Source organism: Echiichthys vipera (genome assembly GCF_963691815.1).
Source record: "Echiichthys vipera genome assembly, chromosome: 4".
NCBI lineage: Eukaryota > Metazoa > Chordata > Actinopteri > Perciformes > Trachinidae > Echiichthys > Echiichthys vipera.
The window spans coordinates 10060070-10085133 of record NC_139829.1 but is presented as its reverse complement, the minus strand read 5'-3'; the positions used below and the strand labels follow the sequence as shown (position 1 = coordinate 10085133).

The 25064-nt window shown below is 41.1% G+C and overlaps 1 protein-coding gene across 1 annotated transcript; it reads right to left on the bottom strand.

Moving 5' to 3' along the window:
• Positions 1–4213: 4213 nt before the first annotated feature.
• On the bottom strand, positions 4214–24266 carry castor1 (cytosolic arginine sensor for mTORC1 subunit 1). The gene is made up of 9 exons (XM_083911725.1): positions 24021–24266; positions 16129–16199; positions 14187–14380; positions 13614–13749; positions 11208–11331; positions 10429–10545; positions 9933–10015; positions 9402–9496; positions 4214–5140 (listed from the first exon to the last, which is right to left on the bottom strand). The coding sequence occupies exons 1-9, from the start codon at positions 24131–24133 to the stop codon at positions 5069–5071; spliced, it is 1005 nt and encodes a 334-aa protein (XP_083767851.1). The 5' UTR covers positions 24134–24266; the 3' UTR covers positions 4214–5068.
• Positions 24267–25064: the final 798 nt, after the last annotated feature.

Here is a 25064-nt window from a genome sequence, read left to right as displayed (position 1 = left end):
TAACTAATACAATTACCAAATAATAATTGGCAGATGACCTCAAAAATGGACTTCAATAAATAGCATACACTTTCACCTGCAATGTATGTTAAAAAAGCTGCGTTCAGATAAATGCTACATTGTAAAAAAATAATGTGTTGTCAATAAAGTCATAATAACATCATCATCGTTTTTATCAAAAATAAATACATATTTAATAAGTATATCAATAATCCTGACACAATAAATAACCATAAATAACAATAACAAAATGAACAATGCGCAAAGCAAGGCCATTATTTCAAATAGGTAGCATGGCTGTGCTCCTAATGGTGTGAACTACACTCATTTTCCTCCATCTTTTGTAGCTACAACACACATCCAATGGGATTCTGGCAAGAGGAATGAAGTAAAAGTACTGCATCTCTATACTCACAGTTATGTAACTCTACCATCTGATCATACAGTGGATTTAATAAATAAAGCGTATTCTTTTGGGCAGAATAGGCTTCACCAGAGAGGACGAGGATACCAGGCGACATCATCAGGGTTTGTTGGTCTCCTCAGTGACCCTTTAAAGACATTGAAAGCCTGCTGACTATTCTTCACACTCTTTCTTTACCTCTGCAAGTACCTGCAGCACTTGTGTAAGCCAGTCCCTCAGTGTGACAATGACAGCCCATCCATATTCTTTCTTTGCATAGTCATGGCTGTGGGACAACTGTGGTGGGGCTGGAGTTGTCGGCAGAGAGTCGAAGTTTATGACAGTTTTTATTTTAGCCAAATGGTTGATGAGGTTACCCTTGACCTGTGACAGGGCCCCCGTAACAGATTTAGGATCGCCCCAACGATCCTTCTGATATTCTTCCACCTTTGCAATGTGCAAAAAAAAAAGCAAGTTCTTGTTGTAGATGTCCTGCAGCTGTTCAGAACTGTTGATACCAGATATTGTGGAGTTGGGAACATCGTCTGGAAGTGAACCACTCATGGGTCCATGAAATTTTATCTGTAAAAAAGATAGTGAATGAGAATTAATTCACCATAAAACGTATAGCAGGCATTTCAGCATGTGAACTACAGTATGTTAAGCTAACGAGATTTTTGTTAAGATAACAGATACATTTGTTGTATCAGGCAACAATGTTGACGTGTTTGTTTTTTTTGTTTGCAAAACACTGGATGGTTTTTATTGTGAAGTAGATGTGGGAAATGCAGTTTCTGACTGTACTTTACACTGATAAAAATGTATCAATAAAATATACATTTTTCTACAAGCTGCCAATTCTTCAGCAAGCTAACAAACTCTTTTTATGACATCTGCTGTTGTGCGGTTCCACATATTATTGACTATCTTTTTTTATTGAAACAACGTGAATTTGTTTGGCTGTACTGTAAACAAATACATGGTCGCTCTTTTGTTGTATTTCTGACTATGTAGCTGCTCAGATACTTTTTGCTGTAGTCCAAAGCTGCAGTTGCTGTTACCATGGTAAATACAAGTTTTACCAGATGAATATAGACTGAAATCTTTAAAGTTCAGTGCAGCTTTATACAGACTTTATCTGCGGATTGATGCAAGATACAATTTCTACACACATTTTGCTGTACATCTATTTTTCTGATCAACTTATACTATGAGTTAACAGGATGGGCTGTCTACAGTGTCAAACACATAGCGATGGTGTTACAAAAGCCCATGAGGTCACACAAGGTTTACACTCCATAGAAGGCAGCAGAGGAGGATGAAATTTAAACAAAAGTTTGACTATCTTGTGATGAGATAAACACCAAATCAGGTAGAGGGGTCTGACATACATAGAGACGGACATATAAACACACAGATTACTTTTTCTCCAAGTTAACTCATTATGTCAGCAATATTGCACCTGTGCAAGATGACGCTGTCCTCAAATATGAGTTTCAATCATGAGGCTAAGTGCTTGGATAGTGGATAAATTGAAATGTTTTGCACCAGCTAGAAAAACTACTTGGTGGAAAAATGTCCCAAATAGCCTGCTGTGCATTACTGTTGTGCATGGTTAAAGCAAACTATGTACACAAAATAAATCATACCTAATGTAAACATGACAGGAATAACTGTGTGGTACTTACATATTCATCCAGTAGCTCATTTGCTTCATGTATCAATAGGTCTGTAAGAGACTTGGTTCTGTCTAAGTCACAGCTGATGTGAATCGGAGCAAGAAACACTGGCCTCCACTGGACTTCCAGAAGCATCAAGACAAGTACTAAAAAAGAAAAAGATAATCTACAGGTGAGTCAACATGTGACACAGAATACAAGGTAAAATAATTAAGCTGGATATCTCTTTGAATTTCAGAAGCAGACATTAGTTAGCCAATAATGTTGGACCTCAGATAAAGAGAAAGTGAGATTTGAGCTCATTTGTTTTTTTCACATTGTCAATAAAAACACAGAACAGGAAAGAGCGACATTAAAATAAGTTTAAATGATTTGGCAAATTTTGACTGATTTAATAATGCCTGTATTAGCTCTGTGTTATGAGTACTGCTCCTGTAATTGGAGTGAAAAGTGGAAATCCTTTAACATCACTGGAAGTAAAGTAGGCTACTTTTCAGAGTGCAGTTTCCTTTTGAAGGTAGACAGGCCTAATGTAGAGACAAATCTATCTTCATAAAATAATAACAAGAAAACATTAAAAAGGGGAGGATCAGACTGGTATCCAAATATATAATAAATGCACACCCAGCACACAAAGTCTGTACAAAAGTTTGCTTGCAACCTATTTCATATAGGCTAGCTAAAACATACTTTGATTAATCAGCATCATTTAACCAAAGCCGCTAAATATTAAATAACTTATAACTAAATATAGTATACATTTTTTAAAAGATATTTACCATAGTGCTTTAAAAGTCCATTGAGTTTATAATCCATAGTGACAGTTAATGTAGTGACAGCTTAATGTTCAGCTGTTCTTTGCAACTTTGCAAAATACTTTTCATTTGGAATCTGGTCTATATATACAGTATTTTAAGTGCTCTGTCATCTACACCCCACCCCCCCCACCCCCACTGACACACACGCAACCTTGCACACTACAAGGAATGACACAATTCCGTGATGAAATGTATTTTTGAACACCACTCATGCGATGAAAGAGTTTGTCACTTTTCCTAGCCCTATGGTTTCAGCAGAGGTGTGTCTTCAGATAATATCTTGCAGACAGGGTAAAAAATTAATGAATTTCAGTTTGATACTTCCATTATCACTCCTGCGTCAGCTGCTCCTTTTTGTTTTCCTTTGAAACAGCTCTATCTTAACAGGTGGATTCTATCACCGACTGCTGGATTTCAGTGCATCCGTCAACAGTGTTGATCATTGAATCACTGTCAGTGGATCAAACCTGAGGAAAATATTATCTTACCTCTCTGAGACCTGCTTTCCAGATTCATCTTCTGGTGTGCCCCACGGTTCCGTTCTGGGTCTCGTTTTGTTTTGTTTGCCTTGTGCATTCTTCACCTTACACAGATCATCAGTTTAATAGTGCATCTTATTTCTATGCAGATGATATTTAATTATACTTTTAATTTCAGTGTCACAATAGGAAGAAAGTGATTTAAAAAAAAAAAAAAATTCCATAAAAGACTTCATTTCCATCCACTAATTTCCTGCAGGTAAACACAGTGGTTGTAGTTACCATTTTGCCTCTGACCGACTGTACCCAAAGCTGAAGGAATATATTGGGCTTGTTTCATCTTTAGTTAAGCCCAGTTTAAGACGTGGCTTTTGACCAGCATGTCAAGTGTCTTGTTTTCCCTTATTAAACTTTAAGTGATAGCACTCATCTGAGCCTTCTGCTGTGATGGAAATGATTTTTTTCAGGCTTCTATTTCTTTAAGACCTTTAAACCTTTGTTATACCCCACTCCAGACTCAAAACCAAGGGGGATTACACCTGTTCAATTCCTAAAACCATAAATTCCCAGCTTCATATATTATATACGCGCAAGTGATGAATGACATGCCTTTAGGTATAATCTGTCTGTCATGATGTAGTTAATATTTTTTGGCAGATGTAGTTTTTTTTTATGAGCCAAGAAGTCAAGAAAGAGTACCTATTTTCAATACTCTTTATTGAATGAAGCAGCACAAAATTACAAATGTTTACGGAATACTTTTACTTCAAATTGTACAAAAAATGTACCAAAGAAAACAGCTAAGTGATGTAAGTAGTAATAGTAAGCCTATTGTGCAAATAACAAAAACAATAAGACATAGTGTTATTGACCTTAGCTAATACTATGCTTAAGAAATGCTGACCTTAAAAAAAAAAAACACTGACCAAGCCTACCGTCCTGCTTGACAGCATTTGTAGTAGTTTTAATATACAAGAACTACCTGCATGTTATTTTCAAACCAAAACGAGCGAGCCCTGTTGTCAAAAAATAGAAATTCTAACTTTTCTTTTGCATGAAAATTATTGTAATATCAACGTTCTCACAACTGCCTTGCTTTTCAAGCTTCACGCTTTCAGTGTCACACAAAGGAAAATTGCAATACTTGTGAATGACCTCCGATTTAAAATAAAAAAGTTGTTTAGACACATCCCATAATATAAACATTACTGGAAGACATGTTGTGTGTTTATAGCACTGGTGAAACGTAAGTAAGTGTGTTCTGCTGTTCGCAACAAAATAACATTATCAATAATTCAACTTCAGACCATGAGACCTCAAGTCCTGCATTAGAGAGCATTCTGCATTCTATCATGTATGACTTTGTGCTTAAGAATTTGCATGTGCAAGTGTGTGTGTGTGGATGTGTTTAGGAGTGATTGTGCATTTTGATGTGCCCCCCTGGGACTCAGTGCATCCTGCCTTGGATAGGTAAGACAGAAGGCCTCACAGACAAACTGTGTATGCACACCATAGAGAAGAGCTTCTGGTGTTCATGGCAAGTTCGTAGTAGTTAATACTGCTGGCGATGCAGTGCTAGGCACAGGGTTAGCCTCCTTTCCTACTGGCCTGCCGCCCTTGGCCACTAGAGTTGGAGTGAAGGGCGGCACATTGAGCCCGGATCATCCAGCTCGGACGGGACTTCAGAAATCAACTAGCGGCTGGTTCTTTCCTCTGATGCTGGAGCATGCCTGTCACACTCACTATGTCCTCCTCAGGTACCTAGAAAATAGTGAAAGAAAGTTAATGCTGTATTAGTTGTTTTTTTTTGCAAGTCTCACTCTCCTTAGCTGCCAAATGCTTCACTATATTCGCCAGGTGGCTGAGTGGTTAGAGCAGATGCCCCATGTAAAGAGGCTGAAGGTCCTCAAGGCAGCAGCTGCTGGTTCGACTCCGACCTGCTGCCCTTTGCTACATGTCTCCCCCTCTCTTTCTCACCCCATTTCCTGTCTGTCCTATCTGATAAAGGCTTGAAAAAACACCTAAAAATGAGACTAGCAGATTACAGTATTTTGAATCTTGCCATTTTCCCAGGGGACTTACAAGCCCCAGAACAGGGTTCCCTTTTACTGATCACTATCAAGGTGTCTGCCCTTTTTCCTGCCTAATGTGGGCCTGTGAAACACTGACTTTGTTGCGATTAAAGGCTGGAGTAATTGCTACAACTTACTGTGAGCTGTTTTTCAAAAGTTCTTAAAATCCACACAACCAATACAACACTGATTTCCAAGTGACAAAATCTCACAATCAAAATAAATATAATTCCTTTTTGTGTAGATGAAACAATAACTAACATAGTGTTTCCATTGCCGCTAAGTGGAATTTCCCTTGACTTTATTGAAGATAAAATGATAGTGATTATTTCAGTGACTAATTCACTGAACACAGGCAATGACCTCCCATCATCTGTTATGCACAAGTTCTTTCACATGTTCTAGTGACGTAGCGTTGTTCTGTTTCACTATAGGATAACTGTTTTTGTTCTTGCGACTACTTGACTAATATCTTTCTGAATGACTCCCATCCTTTTTATTCTTCCTCTTTGAAAAAATGTGCTAGCTTTCCCAACAGAATTATGGAATACAGTATGAAGAGAAGGTTTACCACAAGCCCAAGCATGAACAAAACAGGCCGGTGTTTTTATCCTTCAAAAACCCAGATATTCAAATCTGAAAGTTGTATATATATATATATATATATATATATATATATATATATATATTAAAGTTAAAGTTATACAAGACATGTTTCTCTACAGTTTCCAATTGCATTAAATAGATTAAACTATTGCTACTGATTAAGTGGATCTAATGTAAACCGAGAAGTTTCCATCCCACCATGCAGAGAGAATTTCCCCCTATTTCATGTATTTACAATAAGTGTACAAGTGGAAGCCACTTTGATGTCACAACTAGTATTGTCAATGGAATTTGCTATTATTACACCGGTCTGTGGTAAACACTGATCACACTCAGTTTTACAGGGTTCAGATGTTAACAGAATTCCATGACAATGATTACATGTAAGTGCAAATGACCTTATATGACAAAGACACTCACTTTGTGGTTACTGTTCAGCTCAATGACAAGCTGGATTGCATAATACAGAAATGAAAGTGAGTGACACATTCAAAACATTTTCAAGGTAGGAGTGTCAAAAGAACCACTGAATACCAAGTGGAATACCGAAAGACTTTACGCCACGTTGTTCATCCATCATTGGTTTAGTATTTGGTGACGAGGCTGATTAAACAGCCCGACTATCTCAGTCTAGAAGGTTGTATGAATACTTCACATTGTTGTGCAAAAAGGAGGGAGAGCAGAAAGATACAGGATTTCTATCAATGCAGCACCAGGAGACACATGACAAAATTTATCATGTTGCACACTTGCTGCTGAAGGGTTTTGTAGTTCACTCTCATCTCATCTCATCTCATCTTCATCCGCTTATCCGGGGTCGGGTCGCGGGGGCAGCAGTTTTAGCAGGGGACCCCAAACTTCCCTTTCCCGGGCCACATTAACCAGCTCTAACTGGGGGATCCCGAGGCGTTCCCAGGCCAGTGTGGAGATATAATCTCTCCACCTAGTCCTGGGTCTTCCCCGAGGCCTCCTCCCAGCTGGACGTGCCTGGAACACCTCCCTAGGGAGGCGCCCAGGGGGCATCCTTACTAGATGCCCGAACCACCTCAACTGGCTCCTTTCAACGCTAAGGAGCAGCGGCTCTACTCCGAGTTCCTCACGGATGGCTGAACTTCTCACCCTATCTCTAAGGGAGACTCCAGCCACCCTCCTGAGAAAACCCATTTCGGCCGCTTGTACTCGCGACCTCGTTCTTTCGGTCATGACCCAACTTTCATGACCATAGGTGAGGGTAGGAACGAAGATTGACCGGTAGATCGAGAGCTTTGCCTTCCGGCTCAGCTCTCTTTTCGTCACAACGGTGCGGTAGAGCGACTGCAACACCGCCCCCGCTGCTCCGATTCTCCAGCCAAACTCACGCTCCATCGTCCCCTCACTCGTGAACATGATCCCGAGGTACTTGAACTCCTTCACTTGGGGTAAGGACTCATTCCCTACCTGGAGTAAGCAATCCACCGGTTTCCTGCTAAGAGCCATGGCCTCAGATTTAGAGATGCTGATCCTCATCCCAGCCGTTTCACACTCGGCTGCGAACCGATCCAGTGAGTGCTGAAGGTCACTGACCGACGATAGTTCACTCTATTTAACCTAATTTGTTTCATGGGGAAACTCAGGGTATAGGGTCTGGAAAGAGATATGCAGCCATATAGTTTGGCTTTGAGATGAGTCAACGTCAGTGATCAAAAGGTGAAATAATCAGATACAATCGTTCATTTGAAAAGATAACCGTCTTCTCCGGTCTTATTCCACAGCATAAATATGCTTAGTTGTAAATAATGCATCCATCACATTGATGTGGGAGGCAAAGTTGACTTCGCTGATTCACTAGGTGACAGTGATTCTGCGATAAGTTTCTGGGTAAGTGCAAATAAATGACCCAGATAAACTTTTCTTGGGTAATTTTCAAGATAATATGGTTGGCAGGAGCGGTTGATTAAGTTTTCAGACATACACAGATGCTTTCAACACAAACCACTGTGTGGTGAAGGGGAAAACTAAATACTGAGATCAGTAAACCATGCAGCAACTGTGTGGTGTTTCTGCATCATATGTATGGTAAATTCATGAATTTACAAACTAGGACAAAAGCACTAACATGGATGTACTACTGAAAAATGTTTTTACATTTTATTAAAAATGTAATTTTATGTATAGTGTCAAATCATAACAAAAGTTATCTGAGGACAATTTCCATATAAAGTAGGTCTAGACAGCATTCTCTCATTTACAGCGACCCAACAATTCCCACGTGAGTAAACAGCAAGTCATGACGGCAACATCAGAAACAGCGTCTTGGAAACAGTGATGCCTAAATCCTTCCTGTGGCAGGAACATCAAACAGACCAGGCTCTAAGGTGGGTGGCCATCTGCCTTGACTGATTGGGGGGAATAGAAACCCAGACATGGACAGCAACCATTTTTATGTCCAGCATGAGGGTTAGGATCTCTCACACTCTGTGGACAGCCGTGGACCTGCGCCGGACGCACAGCCTGGATGTTTGAAATATTGCCACTTTCCTGGAACCTCTGGTACAAGTTCACAGCTGTCCACAGAGTGTACGTCCAAGCCTGACTCCACTGCATCCACCTGCTACTGTAGCATTTGCCTCTTGCACGTTACGTAAATTGAGCTAGCATGAGTATGTGTAGAGCAAATGCCTTGGTACATGATTTACTTTTGTCAGTAATTTTACTGTTCTAAGGTAAGCTATTTTAATATTTTATGCTGTTGTTTTATGTTTTATATTTTTATATTTAATGGGTTACTAGGTTTGATAAAGATTCAGCAATAAAGCCCATCACTGGGAGATCAAGTCAGACCAGGCTTGTATCCGGTTGATTGTATGTCTGATAATTGATTGTGATATTCTGTCTGATAATTGTAAACCTGTTAATATTAATGTTTCCTTTGATTGTGATTTTATTTTATACTGAATTTAAGACCAGGCTTGTATCCTACAGATCCCACAGTGAATGGTTAGCAATTCATCCATGGTTGAATCGACTCATCTGTGTGTGTTTTCAGTTGGGGCTTAGCATTAGCGCTAACTCTCATCCGAGTCATTTTCCAAGTTTGCAAGGCCGTGCACATTTCTTTCTCAAAAAGCGGATTTGGAATCACCTGCCTCAAGTATTCCTCATGATTAAACGTTGCAGGAATGCTGGTTAATGTGACATATTCTTGGTCTTTATATATCTACATTTCCCACATTACGAAACAAGAACCAAACCTGAAATCTTTAAATATCTGAGCTCACAAGTGAGTCACAAGTGTGTTGAAGTGTTGACTTCTGTGACAGTGATGGTGGTGGTGTGTTAATGAGATGTTGTGATGTAGGACTCACCAGAGCATGGTCGAAGCTGAAGGTGCTTATGTAATAGGCAGAGATGTCGCTGTCAGCCAGAGGCTGAGATATCTGGGCAACTATACCACATTCATCTTAAAACAGAGAGTGGAGGAGAAATACACTGATATTAGTATCACAATTACAAACGTGTTATTAAAATAATATTCTAGGTGTATTATTTCAGAAAACACCAAGTAATTCATATAATTGACAGAACATTCCAGTCCAGAGGGGAACTAACAGCTTGTTTGCCCATTTTAACCTCCTTTTTATTAGTATCAAAGTTTATAAAGATGCTGATACTGCTTTTTAAAAGCACAGAAACCAAGGAATGGAAATTGTTGTTGTATATTCTGAACATATTTGGTCGGAGTTTGAACATTTCTAAATGATCTATAGCACTAGTCAGAAACTAAAGCAACATTCAGAAGCAGATGGGACTGCAACATATGACTAACACGCTCTAAACTGTATATACTGTAAAGAACATTACTTCATTTTTAGGAATTTTAAAAAAAGTGGCCCTACCAAAGCCGAGCGGTTGTCCCCCTATACGAACCATTCTCCACAGCTCCCCGGAGGAGCTGGTGAAGAGAAGATCTGCAGGAAACCTAGAGCACAAAGGTCAAGCATGGTTTATACCGAACAACCAAGTGCAAACAGACAAGAGCTTTCCACAGAAGGACCTGTATACAGCAATCTCCAGATAAAAGCTTGCGGATACAGACACTGCAGCGCCCTCAAAGCAGTGACACAACACAAAAGAAGTCAATTGATGTAAGAAGATCTGTATTCGAAAAAATTAAACTGCATCTCTGGTTCAAATACAGCTGTCACATAACATCAAGACTAGGGTAAACTACTTGAGAAGTATCATGAAGTAGACCTAAAACTTTTATGTACCTATATTAACCCAAAACATATCCCATTCCCTTGCTGACAGCGTTAAGATCATGAAATTAGAATTAATGTGCATTATAAAGGTGACAAAAGTGGACTTGGTGAGTGTTTTTAGAATCCTTACTGTCTCTGAGCCTCAGTGTCCATCACCAGTGAGATGTAGCCATCAATGAGGGAGAAGGAGAAGAACTTGATACAGTCCAAGTCCTGGCTGGGAGAGGACTGTGCACCCTCTTTAGGACTACGGAGGAAGGAGACATTCGGTGAGTGATCGGAGAGGCAAAGGTAGTAAGCAGCATTGATTTAAAAAGGTGATTAATATTATAATAATACATGAAGTCAATTAAATATTTGTCAAGACAGAGAAAAACTGTTACAAAGAGAACAGTTGTTCAAAAAGTAATAAAAATACGATCAAACAATCCCAATTTCTGCATTATATAATTTGCATTTATACTAAAATAAGAGCGTGCTAAAGACCTGTAGCCAAATGTCTTGGAATCCAGAGTAGGGCAGAAGGTTTATTTGATTTTCCATTTCAATTTAATTTAATTTAAAATTTCACAATTTTGGTAATGGAAGTGAACTTCTTATTAGTGTGTCTCTCTCACAGGGCTTGTAAATTGAACTTATTGGATTAAAAGAAAGGCAATTTATAATGCTTTAGATTCTTAAACTACAAAAACAAAGAACTGAATAAAAGAAAGAAGCAGAAGAGTCTTGAATGGACATTTGCCTGCACAAATGGTTGGTGTGTCTCAAATCATGTCATATCAGTACACCTTAAACTGACAATTACCTGTGGCTTTCTACCATGTTTAATGCAAACTAAACTGATGTGCATCATGTGCTGCCACCTTGTGTTTAAGAGAGGTACTCCAGTGGCGTGATCAAGCGTCCTACCTGTTTGAATAAAAGAGGACGTCAATGAGCGTGGTGGCGATGGACGGCAGTGTGTCAGGGTCCAGGGACATGACACAGAACTGGTTCTGGGGTATCAGCACTGGGTGAACTGTAGGCTGGATGGCTGGAAGAGCAAGGACAGTGTGTTTGAAAAAACAGCTGAACTACAAGTGTTTTTACAAATAAATGCATGGACAACATATGCACTGTCCATATGCTTTATCAATGGATCTTATATTTTGGATATTGAATAACATAGATAATACATTTATAGAATATTTTTTCAGGCATTTTTATAAATGTAAACTGTACTGTTTTACTAATGAGACAATTACCAGTGAGAATCCAATAACTTGCCTCTCTATGTATTTATGCCTGACAAATGTTCCCAACTGTATAATTTTATTAAATATTGCAGATGTAAGTAGTGAAATTAAAGTTGCATTTAGATTACCAGTGCACCTACAGTTTGTCAGTAAGTGTGCTTTGCATTCTGTAAAACAATACCGCATAGCTGGTGGGTGAAAAGTTTCTAAACAAGTTTGACAAATATGTTGAGATAAAAATGCATGGTGATGTTGACATAATGCCGACATATTAGAGATGCAAAGATATGAAAGAATGTGAAAGGGTGGACATATTTGTCTGCTCACTCTGTACGGCATGTTCTGTAATTGATTGTGACGTAAAAACAACTTCCTGTAAAGGACACAGTTATTCACTGTGGTTCAAATGTTCCTCTGTGTTTGAAACCTGGTGCAGACCCAGCCCGTTTGCATTGTCTTTCCATATAATGGCATATACTGTAATGTTTGTTTAAGTCAAACATGGCTTTGTTAAGCACTACAGGTGTCCCTGAACAGGTTTCTCTCACTATAAATTTCATTTCACGCTTCACAATGGCACACAAAGGATTTGATTATTGTCAGAAAAAGCGTGTAATAACTATTGACAAGCACTGTTGTGTCTGTAATGTAATATATTTCCATGCATATGATACATTTTGTTCATGTATTCATCTGTTTCCTTAAAGTACATTTTGTTTATTTTCTCTCACAAGGCTATTTCTAAAAACTAAAACTCCTATAACAGACAAAAGTGTTACAACTTTTGGGAAGATCACTGAATTAGAAAGAGGCTAGCAGTTGGCTGCATTACTTTGTTGGAGCTGAATCACTCAACTTCTATACAAAAGTGACTCACACTCTTTCTCAAGTCACATTATTTTCAGTTTTCTAAAGAGCTGTTTTTACACTTTTTCTTGAGTTACTCCTTCCATGCCGGAGACACAGCAATGATGCATGTCACGTCTGATTTATGACCTGTGACTCAGGGCTCTTCTCATTTGTCCTCTTGGATGCACCGTAGAGAAGAGAAGATCGAGGAGAGAGGAGGCTTGTCGGAGGAGCTACGAGGCAGGCATATCCTTTGCGGAGGTCCTCTCGTCTCGTCTCTAATTGTCTAATTTTGTTAAATGCCTCTTGCCTTGACTCCTCTCTCCTCCTGTCTCTTCCTTGCCCGCTCCGCTCGCATCTCAGGTGGGAGGAACTAAGGGCGCACTCACACTGTCCTTCCGCACCGCGCCCCGGGCTTTAGGGTACTTGTCCCCCCTCCCTCTCCCCCCGCGCCCAAGGCCCGTTTGTACTCACACTGCCTGGGCCTCGCGCAAATGCTTCTTGCAGTCCATACGTCATCACGCAGTAACACGTCACACGCATTGATTGACGTCATCACGATGTGTCGCTTTGTTTACAAATCTTTCCATAGACCTCGGAGTTTTTGTGCGTCTTGTCCGACTGTTTTTTTATATTTTCATCCGACCAAATCTGCAGTAAACACTCCACCTCCGCATCACACCAACGTGAACCTTTCGCCGCCATTGTTGTTGTTGTTGTTAAATGTCCGCGCATGATCCCTCCTTCTTTTTTCTATGTCCGAACAGGCGCACATAAATTACGTCAGAACCGTCGTAGGCCTCGTGCTCGTGCTCGTGCTCGTACACGTGCGCATGCTCGTACATGTGCAAACAGGCTCTACAAAAGCCCACCTCTCTCAGGCGGGCTGTGGACGGCCCACTGTCCGCAGTTATGCGCGGAACGGGTGCACTCACACTGCTCAAACGCACTAGGCTTTAGCTGAAAAACCGGTTTTGGCCTGGTGCGGAAGGACAGTGTGAGTGCGCCCTAAGATACTAGAAGAGGATGCGAGGAAAGGAATTGAGGATGTAAAAATCGACAAATAAGAAGAGGGGTAAGTTTTAAGATGACTTCCTATGTGATGAGTAAGTCTTTACACTTGCACAAAGAACCTAAAGGTGGTGCTAGAGGAACTTAACTTCATCCCCTGAGAGGCCCTCGATCAATACCTGAGAGTTCAATCCACACAAAAAATGTCAGTGACCTCTACCTTCTTTGCCATTTTTCTGGAGGCCGTTGGAAACATCCTGGCAATGCATAGGGACAGACTCTCCTCCCACCTCCTTGTAGATATTGAACTCCTCCTCCAGAGTGCTGATGACTACAGACAGGTCTTTCTCTCTCACCTGCACAACATAGATGTGGAACATAAATATCATATCGTCTACACTGAGTTTATTTATACATGCAAGGTGAGTATGTTAGGGAATACTTGAGCTCAACTGGCACGTTGACCATTAATATACATGCTGACACAAACGTCTGTCAGGGTGTTATCTTTTTCCGCCTACTTGACACTTTCATGTGTAATATATCAACTAACTTTTTAGTGCCCTCAGCTCTGATGGGATTGAATTCCTTAACAACAAAATTAGTGAGTGGACAAAATGCAAACACTGGCTTATTTTGTCTGGCAGAGCTCAGTAGGTGAAAGGCTTCGCTGTGAGATTAGAGGTCTAAATCATACAACAGTGAACAGCTCACTGTGCCTCTTTCATGGAATAGAGTGGAGCAAAGGCTGAGAGAGTAAAAAAATAAAAAAATAAAAGTAGATGGGACTCACCAGGATAAAGTCAGTCTGATAAGTGGAGAGCATGAAGACAGAGACGTGCTGCTGGGCCAGAGGGGCGATGACCGACTTGGCGATCTTTGTCACACCCACGGCCTGTGAGCTGCTGGAGGCGTTGCCATTGGAGACCACGTTGAGCGGCAGCCAGATGGAGCTTTCTACCTTGAGATGCTCGGAGGGCTGGAGCTCTGAGGGGGGTCAAGAGAGAAAAGTTGGTCACTGGGTGACACTTGTATATTTGATGCGATTTGGTGATTTTTCAAGTCAAAAGATGTCAAGAAACATTTGATTGAAAGGGCATCACTCAGAGCCCAGTGCATCTCTGTACACAACCAACTGTTATGCAACCAACAATTCTACAGCAATTAAAATAGTGACTTGGTAACTTCAGACTAAAAGCCCCCTTCACTTTAGTGGTTAACATCTAAACCTCATGACACCTGTATCCTGTTGATGTATCTTTATGTTTGTGAAGGTGTAAACTATGAGGCAGCTTTAAGAAGTGACTTCCTCTTGGTTGCTGCTCAGTACAACGTACACACACTTCCTCTCCACCACCTCCTGCCTCTTCCTTCACCATACTGTAACCATATACCACAGTAACACAAGTAAAACTTATGTGTGTGACCTGATACCAACATGTTAATTAGCGGAGTCCTGCAGCTCATAGTGGGTTTTATGGAAGGGCCAAAGTTCAAACAGGGTGACCCCTCTGACGTAGCTCTAACAACCTGAGTCTCTTAGCCAAAATGTAAAAGCAGGATATTTAACTTTTTTCCCAAACAAGACTCGACTGGAAGCTGGCAGCTACCTGGGAATTGGGTATCTATTCAGGAAGTGAAGAAGACACTGAAAGAAAAAGATAGTGGGGTGTTGACTTGGGGAAGTGTGCACCCCAACCTTTTGTAAGTGTCACTTAAATAACAGGCCTGAACGAAGAACACATTAATAGTTCCCTAGCTCTTCATACAATGCTCAACAACAGAGCAAAGAACTTCAGAAAGCTTAGGAGAAAACTTCCTTTGCATGATTCAGAAGTGTCCTCATTTAAAGTCTCAGAAACCTTCAGGGGAGGCATCAAACTTTTTAGTTATGGTCTCATTACCATTCGGCAAACTAAAAACATTACCAAATGGCATCTACCTCCTTCAGTGAATGCTAATTTTTTCTTTCCTTTACTCTCCTTCAAAGAGCCACTGTTCTGGTTGGAATAATTTGTCACAGACAGCCCCTTGTGGCTTCACTACACCAGCTTTCACCTCTTAAAATAGGCACTCAGTTAGAACGAGAGCAAAGGAGATAGAGCGAGATACAGAGCACCCAGAGGCGATATATGCCTTTACAAACTACATCTGCGTGACCGGACTAGATACAAATGGCTGGAAGGGGAGTAGATGGGACTAGAACATATTTTACTGTATACTGTGGACTACCCAACAGTGTAGTCAGACAGAAGGCTACATTCTAAAGGGAACACATTGATAGAGAGCTTAACTAACAAATACTACAATTTCCATTAGGCAAATCCATCGCAGAGTTTCAAGAACCTTTCCTGGGGGTCACTTGTAGACCCCAACAAAGCTCTTTCAAAGCCACAAAAGAAATAATACAACTGGCTGAATAAAAACACAGATCTTGAAGTGTATAATTGCTAGAGTTCCCCTTTAAGTTTCAAAATGTGAAATTGGCAGTAGCTTCCCTAAATTGTTTTTTGGTTAACGTTTATCATTGCATGTCTTGCATCATTTTCTGTTATAACAAAATGTTAAGCCAGGGTACATTTATTTCATCTCTCTTCTGCCTGCCAAACACTATACTACAAAGATAAGCATATAGTGTATACTTTATTGTATCACTTTAAGGTGTACAAGCGGTCAGAGTGTAGGAGGACAAACCCCTGCCTGATGAAAGATATGTGTGCTCAAGGGTGTTTTACCTTTGAATCCTTCTTCGTCAAGGACGACTGTGTAGTTCTCTGGTGTCTCTGTCAGACTGAAAAACTTACATCTGAAACAAGAGAGGAAGCACAGATGGAGAGAGGCATGCGGTTAGGGATTGAAAAAAACATAAAAGGCAGGAGATGTGGAGAGAGGAAGGAGAAAGAGTGGAAGAACAGTGTTACGTTATCATTTGCAAACCAACAAAAGGAGGTTCAGATTTTCATAAGAACAGTTACTGGGAATCCAGTAAAAACGGTCTCACACTGGTTTCAGGACTGGCTGTCACTCAGTAAGCACAAGCTGGAGCTCGGCATTATGCCAGCACTGGCCCTTTGTCTACAGCAAATGGTGGGGTAACAAACCAAACTGGGGAACAGCTTCGGTTACCAACTGCTGCATTCAAGCAGAGACTGAGCAACACCACTCTAAATGTGAAGATATGCAAGTTTCAGATTCAGAATTTACAGGATTAAAATACGCACCTGCTATGAAAACCAAGTTCCACTCAGGTCTGCATTTTGCAGGCCTTGAGTCATCCACCAAAGCACAATGTCTGAAAGTTACTTATGCTGTCTTCTTCTACCTTGTTCTAAAAAAAGAGCCACTTTGGTTAAATATTTGAAATGACTGTGCTGTTTGGCAGATGATACAATGCACGGGGGTTAAAAATGTACAGAGAAAATGCAGAAAAAAGACCAGCTGGTATCAAGGTGTTGTTATTTGGGATCTCAGAATTGCTGATACAATGTACTATACTTTCTCTCTCCAGTTTTGCATTTGCATTTTCATCAGGCATGGGGCCAAAAGCATTTGCTTTCAAAGGCTGTTGCTTGGCCTGGCCAAAGTGTCCAGTGCTATTGAATGTTGCCTTTGTGAAAAAAAAAAAAAAAGAAAGTAAATAGACCCATGGGCTTTGGTGTGGGTAAAAGAAAGAAATGGGAAGTGAAACACACGCTTTTATGGATTACATTAGTTTTTAAGGCCATTTTACCACGAAACAAGGTTATAGATGGGAGAAATAAATACCTTTAGTAAGTTTAACAGCAGAAATGAGGACATAGAATTGAATTGTTAGATGAGTTGTTTGCAGAGGGAACTGGTGTGACTGACTGTGTAACCCAGGAGCTGGATTTGCCCTGTAGTATGGAAATTAATCGCAACAAAACAATTACAAAGTCAGCCTACTATCATCTAAAGAATATATCAAAGATCAAAAGACTTCTGTGTCAGCAGGACTTAGAAAAATTTGTCCATGCATTTATCTTCCGCAAGCTCCCCTACTGTAAAAGTGTCTTTACAGGTCTTCCTAAAAAGTCCATCAGACAGCTGCAGTTAATTCAGAACGCTGCTGCTTGAGTCCTCACTAAGACCACAAAAGAAGATCATATCACTCCAGTCTTCAGAGTTTTACACTGGCTTCCTGTCTGTCAAAGAATTGATTTCAAAATACTTCTGTTGGTTTATAAAGCACTGAATGGTTTAGGACCAAAATACATTTCAGATCTTCTGCTCAGCTACAAACCGTCCAGACTTCTCAGAACGTCCGGAACAGCTCTGCCTGTGTCCCCAGAGTCAGGACTAAACATGGGACAGGTCTGCCCTGTGTCCCCAGAGTCAGGACTAAACATGGGACAGGTCTGCTCTGTGTCCCCAGAGTCAGGACTAAACATGGGACAGGTCTGCTCTGTGTCCCCAGAGTCAGGACTAAACATGGGACAGGTCTGCTCTGTGTCCCCAGAGTCAGGACTAAACATGGGACAGGTCTGCTCTGTGTCCCCAGAGTCAGGACTAAACATGGGACAGGTCTGCTCTGTGTCCCCAGAGTCAGGACTAAACATGGGACAGGTCTGCTCTGTGTCCCCAGAGTCAGGACTAAACATGGGACAGGTCTGCTCTGTGTCCCCAGAGTCAGGACTAAACATGGGACAGGTCTGCTCTGTGTCCCCAGAGTCAGGACTAAACATGGGACAGGTCTGCTCTGTGTCCCCAGAGTCAGGACTAAACATGGGACAGGTCTGCCTGTGTCCCCTGCATCATAACTAAACATGGAGAGGCAGTGTTCAGCTTCTATGGGCCATATATCGGGAACAAACTGCTGCTACTCTTAGGGCGCACTCACACTGTCCGCCTGTACTGTGCCCCGGGCTTTAGGGTACTTGTCCCCCCCTCCCTCTCCCCCTGCTGGCCAGCCCGTTTGTACTCACACTGCCTGGGCCTCGCGCAAATGCTTCTTGCTGTCCATACGTAACACGGCGTGATGACGTATGGACATTGATGATTGTTGGACATTGATGACGTATGGACATTGATGATTGTTTTAAATGTCCGCGCATGGTCCCTCCTTCTTTTTTCTATGTCCCAACAGGCACACATAAAATAACGTCAGAGCCGCCGTAGGCCTCGTGCTTGTGCTCGTACACGTGCACATGCTCGTGCTTGTACATGTGCAAACACGCTTTACAAAAGCCCACCTCTGTCAAACGGGCCGTGGACAGCCAGCTGGCTGCAGCTAGGCGCGGAGCGGTTGCACTTACACTGGTCAAACGAACTAGGCTTTACCCGTAAAATGTGTGTTTGGCCCGGTACGGAAGGACAGTGTGAGTGCGCCCTTATTAGTTCTTTTAAATCAAGACCGAAGACTTTTCTATTTGTCGCTGCTTTTCAGTAAACTGCACTGTAACTTCTGTAACTGTAACCATCTGTTATGTTTTAAAAATGACCTTTTATATGTTTTTAATGACCTTTTATACGTTTTAAATTTATATGTTTTATGTGAAGCACTTTGAATTGCCTTGTTGTTGAATAGTGCTATACAAATATACTTGCTTTGCAACTTTGACAAGGCAATAATCAAATGCCAGTCCACACTTACGGCTTTCACTTTGAAATTTCTTCATGTATGAGCTCTCTTCGTTTTCTTTGAATCCCAAAAAAGGAAGCTCTACATATTCCTGTTTTCTCTCAGGAACGTCTCACTGGAGATACACCTTCCTCTTCCTCTGCTTATCAGTCAGCTGAGGCTATTACAGGAGAACAGTAGAAGCCTGAGTGAGACTGCAATACTCCTGACTCTGCAAAAAATAATCCCTGCCATGAGATGGAACAATCACCCCACAGAGAGACAAAGAGAGAGAAAGAACACTGTAACACTAACTACCAGCTGTGCTGGTGAGTTCTGCCAGTCCATTGTGTTATAATACCCCCCTCATTTCCTGTTGACCCTTCACCTTCCCCAGCTCACAGTTTCCTGCAAATAATGTGTGCCAAGCATCTATCCTGCCAGTGAGATGGATCAAGTGGGGAGCTTTATTATGTGTTGTGTCTTTGGAGACGACAACGAACGCTCTTATATTACACCTGCATGGAGCCGAACCTCAGCAACGTATTGGTTGTGTGTTGTCAAGCGACCTTAGGGAAATCCATCTGTGTGACAACTGTGCTTGTTCAGTTTCCTGTTTGTGAAGTACAGAGAAAACAGATGCATCACCTAAGCTTCATTACTGAACACTGACAAAAACACAGGAAAATAGAGTTGCCCAATACTGTTTTTATAATCACTATTCTACTCTCTTTCCCACTCTCACAGTCTGAGGGAGATTGCTTTAACCTACAATCAGTATGCCCCTGGAAAACAGTAAAGTAGAGGACAAATAAGGAGCCCAAGGGAAACACAGTATGTAAGGGTCAGGATATGCTCACATAGAACTAGTTTGTGTGACGTGTTGTGCGACCCTGTCGGGAATCTAATGCATTTATAGTTGTTCTAAACACTCCAAAGAGTGGAAAGCTGGTTGTCACATGTCCGATTCCACTGTGTGTTTCTCTTTTCGTTTTACACTGCGGACAGTACCCCATCAGGGTAGGCCGAATTCTCAGCTCATTCGCCATAGCGACACCACGTTAAATTGCCTTGACATCATCTTCAACGTGGTATTCGCTGAACTCTTTCTTTGGCAACCTAACAGAGGAATGTCTGCACTAAATCAATTGTACTGGTGGCTGGAGCGGTGCCAGTTCATCTCCTGGGCACTGCCGAGGTGCTGTTGAGCAAGGCACCGAACCCCCAACTGCTCGGAGCGCTGGTCACTGGCAGCCCCCTCGCTCTAACATCTCTCCATTAATTGCATGTATATAGGTCCTGTCTGTGCATGTGTGTGTGTTTGGGGCCTGTGTGTGTGTGTGTAACATGAATAACAATAATAGAGTGGAAATTTCCCCGTTGCGGGACTAATAAAGGAATTCTTCTTCTACTTTGTGCTAATGGAAATGCAAAAATAACTATTCTAATGCGTAATGAATTGAACTAAATAAACTGCTTGGTGGAAATGTGGCAAAAGAGTGAGGGGGGAGATGCAGAAATATCTAAATATTAGGATAAAAGCCTGCTTTGGAAGAAATTTTAAGTGTTGTACTTGACTGTTTACATGAAAACTGAACTGAGACTTTTCTGTTTGCCACTGCTTTTCAGTAAACTGCACTGTAACTTCTGTAACTATAACCATCTTCTACATGTTTTAAATGACCAATAATAGACAAAAACAACATTGTTTTTTTTCATCATCACCCCCAATTGTCTCCAAAATAAGTCTTTAGACACTGAGAAAAAATATACACTACCACCAACCCGCCCTTTTAAAAGCACAATGATTAGTTAATAAATCGATTGTTCAACTATATTGATTCATCATTTTGAGCTTTAGCAGCTTCTCTAATGTGAAAATGTGCTGCTTTTCTTGTTTTTCATCACTAGCATTTGAATGCTCTTGGGTTTTGGACTGTTTGGTAATTTTGGCTGTGGGAACATTTCACAGATTCAATGATTAATCGACTTATCAAAACATGTTTGTACAGTACTCTGTTACAGTGACACTGACACAGCCTGTGTGGTCACTGTTGATAGTGAATTTGACAACAACAACTTCTATTGAAGCATGAAGGAACATAAAAAGGAGGCGGAACCTAACCATGGGGGATAAGGAAGCAACAGGTAGCGGGGGAGCGGCTGAGTGGGGTTAGATGAAAACCAAGCACAGTCTGGACTTTGATCCAGATGCACAAAGCAATGGCCGGTAGCAGCGCTGAGGGAGTGAGGGTACGTGGTGGTGGGGTTTCTGCAACTGATGCTCCAGCTGAGGAAACATGATAAGAGCGAAGCAAACTGACATTGTTGAAGTGTGAGGAGTGAGCTTCGAGTCACCTCAGCCCCATCGTCAGTGGAGGACAAAGCTGTCCGCTACCTTTGCAGCTTCCTACAAACAAATCTATAGCGTTCTCACGGCCAACTCTTTTTTTCTGAACAATGGGGAAGGTTTTTTTTTTTCTTGAAATCCTTGCATGTTATCAGTGGGGGTGGGCTGCCTTGTGTAAACGAGGGGAGTGAGAGCCCCAACCTTGACAGATCACTGAAGCTGACAAGTGGAAAACTCCCCACCGGGTTTTTGGCTCAGCTAAGGCATTGTTCCAACCCATGCTCTTGTTAGTGAGCCACCGAAAAGAAGAAAGGAGGACTGTGTCGAGCCTGCAGGGCTGCATCCACAGTACAGTAATATATATATATATATATATATATATATATATATATATATATATATATATATATATATTGGGCTGGTACTGGGCTTTGATTATTACCATACACATAAACTCTCAACTAAGAACAATACTAGACCACAAACCAGCAGCATGCATGGTCCATTTTCCCCCTTAATAGGAGGAATTATTCACATGCTCTGGTGTTAAATAAGAGTGCATAATACATGGCTGTGGCACATTAGCATACACTTTCTGAAACAGTGCACGAAAGTAGACACACAAATGTCTTTGCTCATCTCTTACCTACAACACTACAGCACATTTGCTTATTTAGTCCAAATCTAATCCCAAATCCGAAACCTGACATAAAATCATACATCCTCACTTTTGACGGCATTTGAATTTTTCTGATACTTTAACCCTTTGATGATATGTAGTCTCAGTAACTAAACATATATAGCTGGCCTTCACAGATTAACTGTAGCTGATAGCTAAACATCTCTGACTACTGTCATCCTCTGCACCACAGGTGCCTTAATGACTAAGTTATGTCATAGTATGTCTGAGGAAAATCGAACTTCTTACAATATGGGATAAGTCTGACTCCTATAAGTGATTACCTCCTTAAAATTCTGCTCAGGACTGCTTTCAAATCACTTTGCACATTCTCAGGGAGTTGTCCTCTAATGAATAGCAGGGGCCTGAAAGAGGGAGATGGCTAACCGAGGCAATCAGGCTTGTTTTTGCTCCATTGTTTTGAGTTGCTATGAACTCAATATTCTCCACCACTCCCCAATCTGCATCGTCTATATAGTTTGAGCGGGTGTTTGGACAAAATCCTGCTGAAGAAAAAGAACAGGAAAAAGAAGGCAAAACACATCTACAACACAGTATGATGACATAACTCTAAAGCATTCCCAACAACACGCTAAAGAACTGACTTGCCTGCTAATCCAAGGAAGTGGAGTCTATATGTGTTTTGTATTGGGCAAAGCCTACTTTTTCCTCCAGACACTGAAGGCACCACAGAGCCTGCTCAAATGAGCATGCAGGCTCACACTATTGAAATCAAATAAAACACTGAGGGTATATCTGGGCGTAGTTCCTGATCATGCACAATTACTCATTAGGAACCTGTTGGCCTGTACCTTAGAAACACTGACGCAATTACAGTGCACCCTTGTATTATTCACGGTAACTAGTTATTTACTTAGGATTGTATATTATAAGGTTTCATCGTGCCAGTGTGTTTGGTATGGACATGTCCAAACCTACTGTATTGCCCAATCGACTGAATAAAATATGTGCTGATGGATGCAGCCAGTCGTGAACAGATGTTAAGTGTTTGACAGGACATGGAATAAATCTCATCTCTCTAGTCAGTTGACAAGATATGGACACCAAGTGTTTTCCAGGCTCATTCAAACATCATGGGCTACTCCTGTTGCATAGTAAATCGATCATTAAAGAGCTGTTGTGTTGCTTATACGCATTGGACGATTACGATAAGCAAATCCTCGATGACAGTGTTATCTAGACTTCAGACATCACAGAGCACAAAGGCGATCAGGGGAGGAAAATCTTTCCTGACGTTTGCTTGCAACTTCTTTGTAACTGGGCATGAGAGCAGTAGCTGAGCCACTGCCTGGCCTCTATCATGACAGCTCAGAGACAGATGTCGAGCTCTTCTTCTGGCCATGCATGTGGGGCAGCCAGAGCAATAAACAATTGCATAACAAAGGGAGGATATCCAGGGATTAACTGAAAACTGGTACTAATGCCAACATGAGATCCGGAAAACTTGCAAACTGGATGTTGGTTTTGGGTAAAGGAGGTAAAAGGTTGAAGTTGTGCTGGAGAAACAAGGTCCCATCTAAATACAGGGAAGGGGCACTGCATGCTTTTTGAGATGTTTGATAAATGCTGGTACTATAGAAGCAGCATGCATTGCAAAGCATTCATGCATGCCTTTTACAAGAATACAAAGTAAATGCACATTCACATATTAAAATACCATTTTACCTAAATAAACTAGGTTATATTTGCACAAAACCTGCAGTAGATTATAAGGTAATTCATGCAACCATTACTCCATTGTAAGAATGACTTCCTAAAGAATATTGTATTTTGTCTGATGTGCAGTCAAAAAACCCCAGATGCTACATGCATTGCAGTGTATCATTCATGGAGGCAGAGCAGGACATGCACAGACAAATAACCCAGAAACGGCTCGGCCACCAGTGAATGAATATGCGCTGTGTGGGTTATCTCTCATACATTTATTTGTTCAGGATTACGAGGGTGATTCACACCGGCGTGACACAAACATCTGACCCCGATCAACGAGTCTTCTTACCGTGTCCTGTTCCGAAGAAATATCAGTTTAATCAGGGGGTGTGTGAAATTCACCAGCCCATTCTTGGATATGCTGGTGACCCGTAGCCTGTGGTCCAATATGTGCAAGTCCATGTTGTTGGTTGAGAGCAGTGCAGTCCCCTCTGCGGAGAAAACGCCTTCCTAGCTGAGTGATATCATTCAAATGGTAAATATAGGCCTGAATGATGAGCGTTACCGACGGCTGCAACCACCACGTCCCGCTGTGCTCGTCTCACACAAGGAGAAAAACATCCGACGCAATCCACTCCTCTCGAACTACTGTATATTCAAATAAAAGGGACAGGCCCACAAATGACACGCCCCCTCCTCTTAAAGCTACAGGTCTCATGCTGTAAAGGGGTGTGCGAGCAGGAATTCATGTTACGGTTTAACTACTTTTGTTCTTTGTCCAAATTCAGGTACGTAACATTACATCACATGGCCAAAAGTACGTGGACACAGTTTGGGGGAACATGTCAAAAAAGTGTGCAAATTGAATGATTTTTTCCGTTTTTGGTTATACATTTTAAATAACAAAGCCATAATTTGTGTGAATATGCAGCAGAAAAAAAGCATATTAAAACACGCCTACACCAATCCATTTCACACAATATAATCCAAATCAATAACCAAAAAAAGGAACAGGCTCAAGCCGAAGCTAACCTATAGCCTATATTCCATTAAATACCCCAGAAAATTAGCAACACAATTGAAATAGAAACGACTAGGTGTGGTTTAACAGTCAGGGTTGAAGCACAATATAACCCCCATAAAACCAGTTTTAAACTATTGGTTTTTATACAGGTAATATGTACAGTATCTATATATATATAGATAGATATATTTAATGGTGGCTGCTGGTCTTTCAAGGAGAGGCTTTTTTTTGTGGCCTACATCATAAATGTGCTTATTTATTTATATGTAAATTCTACCCTTCGTTTCTTTTCAATAAAATGATCTGTGACCTTGTCGTACCAACTTGGTCTCTTTCCAGAGACTTGACCAGTGTCCTCTCAATGGCAGC

What these genes read in the sequence shown, in the direction of transcription:
- castor1 (XM_083911725.1), bottom strand. Translation starts at nt 24,133, where the DNA reads ATGGACTTGCACATATTGGACCACAGGCTACGGGTCACCAGCATATCC. An exon ending in TTTCTTCGGAACAGGACACG is followed by an intron (nt 16,200 to 24,020) that starts GTAAGAAGACTC and finishes CTCTTGTTTCAG; the next exon opens with ATGTAAGTTTTTCAGTCTGA. An exon ending in GGGACAACCGCTCGGCTTTG is followed by an intron (nt 9,497 to 9,932) that starts GTAGGGCCACTT and finishes CTCTGTTTTAAG; the next exon opens with ATGAATGTGGTATAGTTGCC.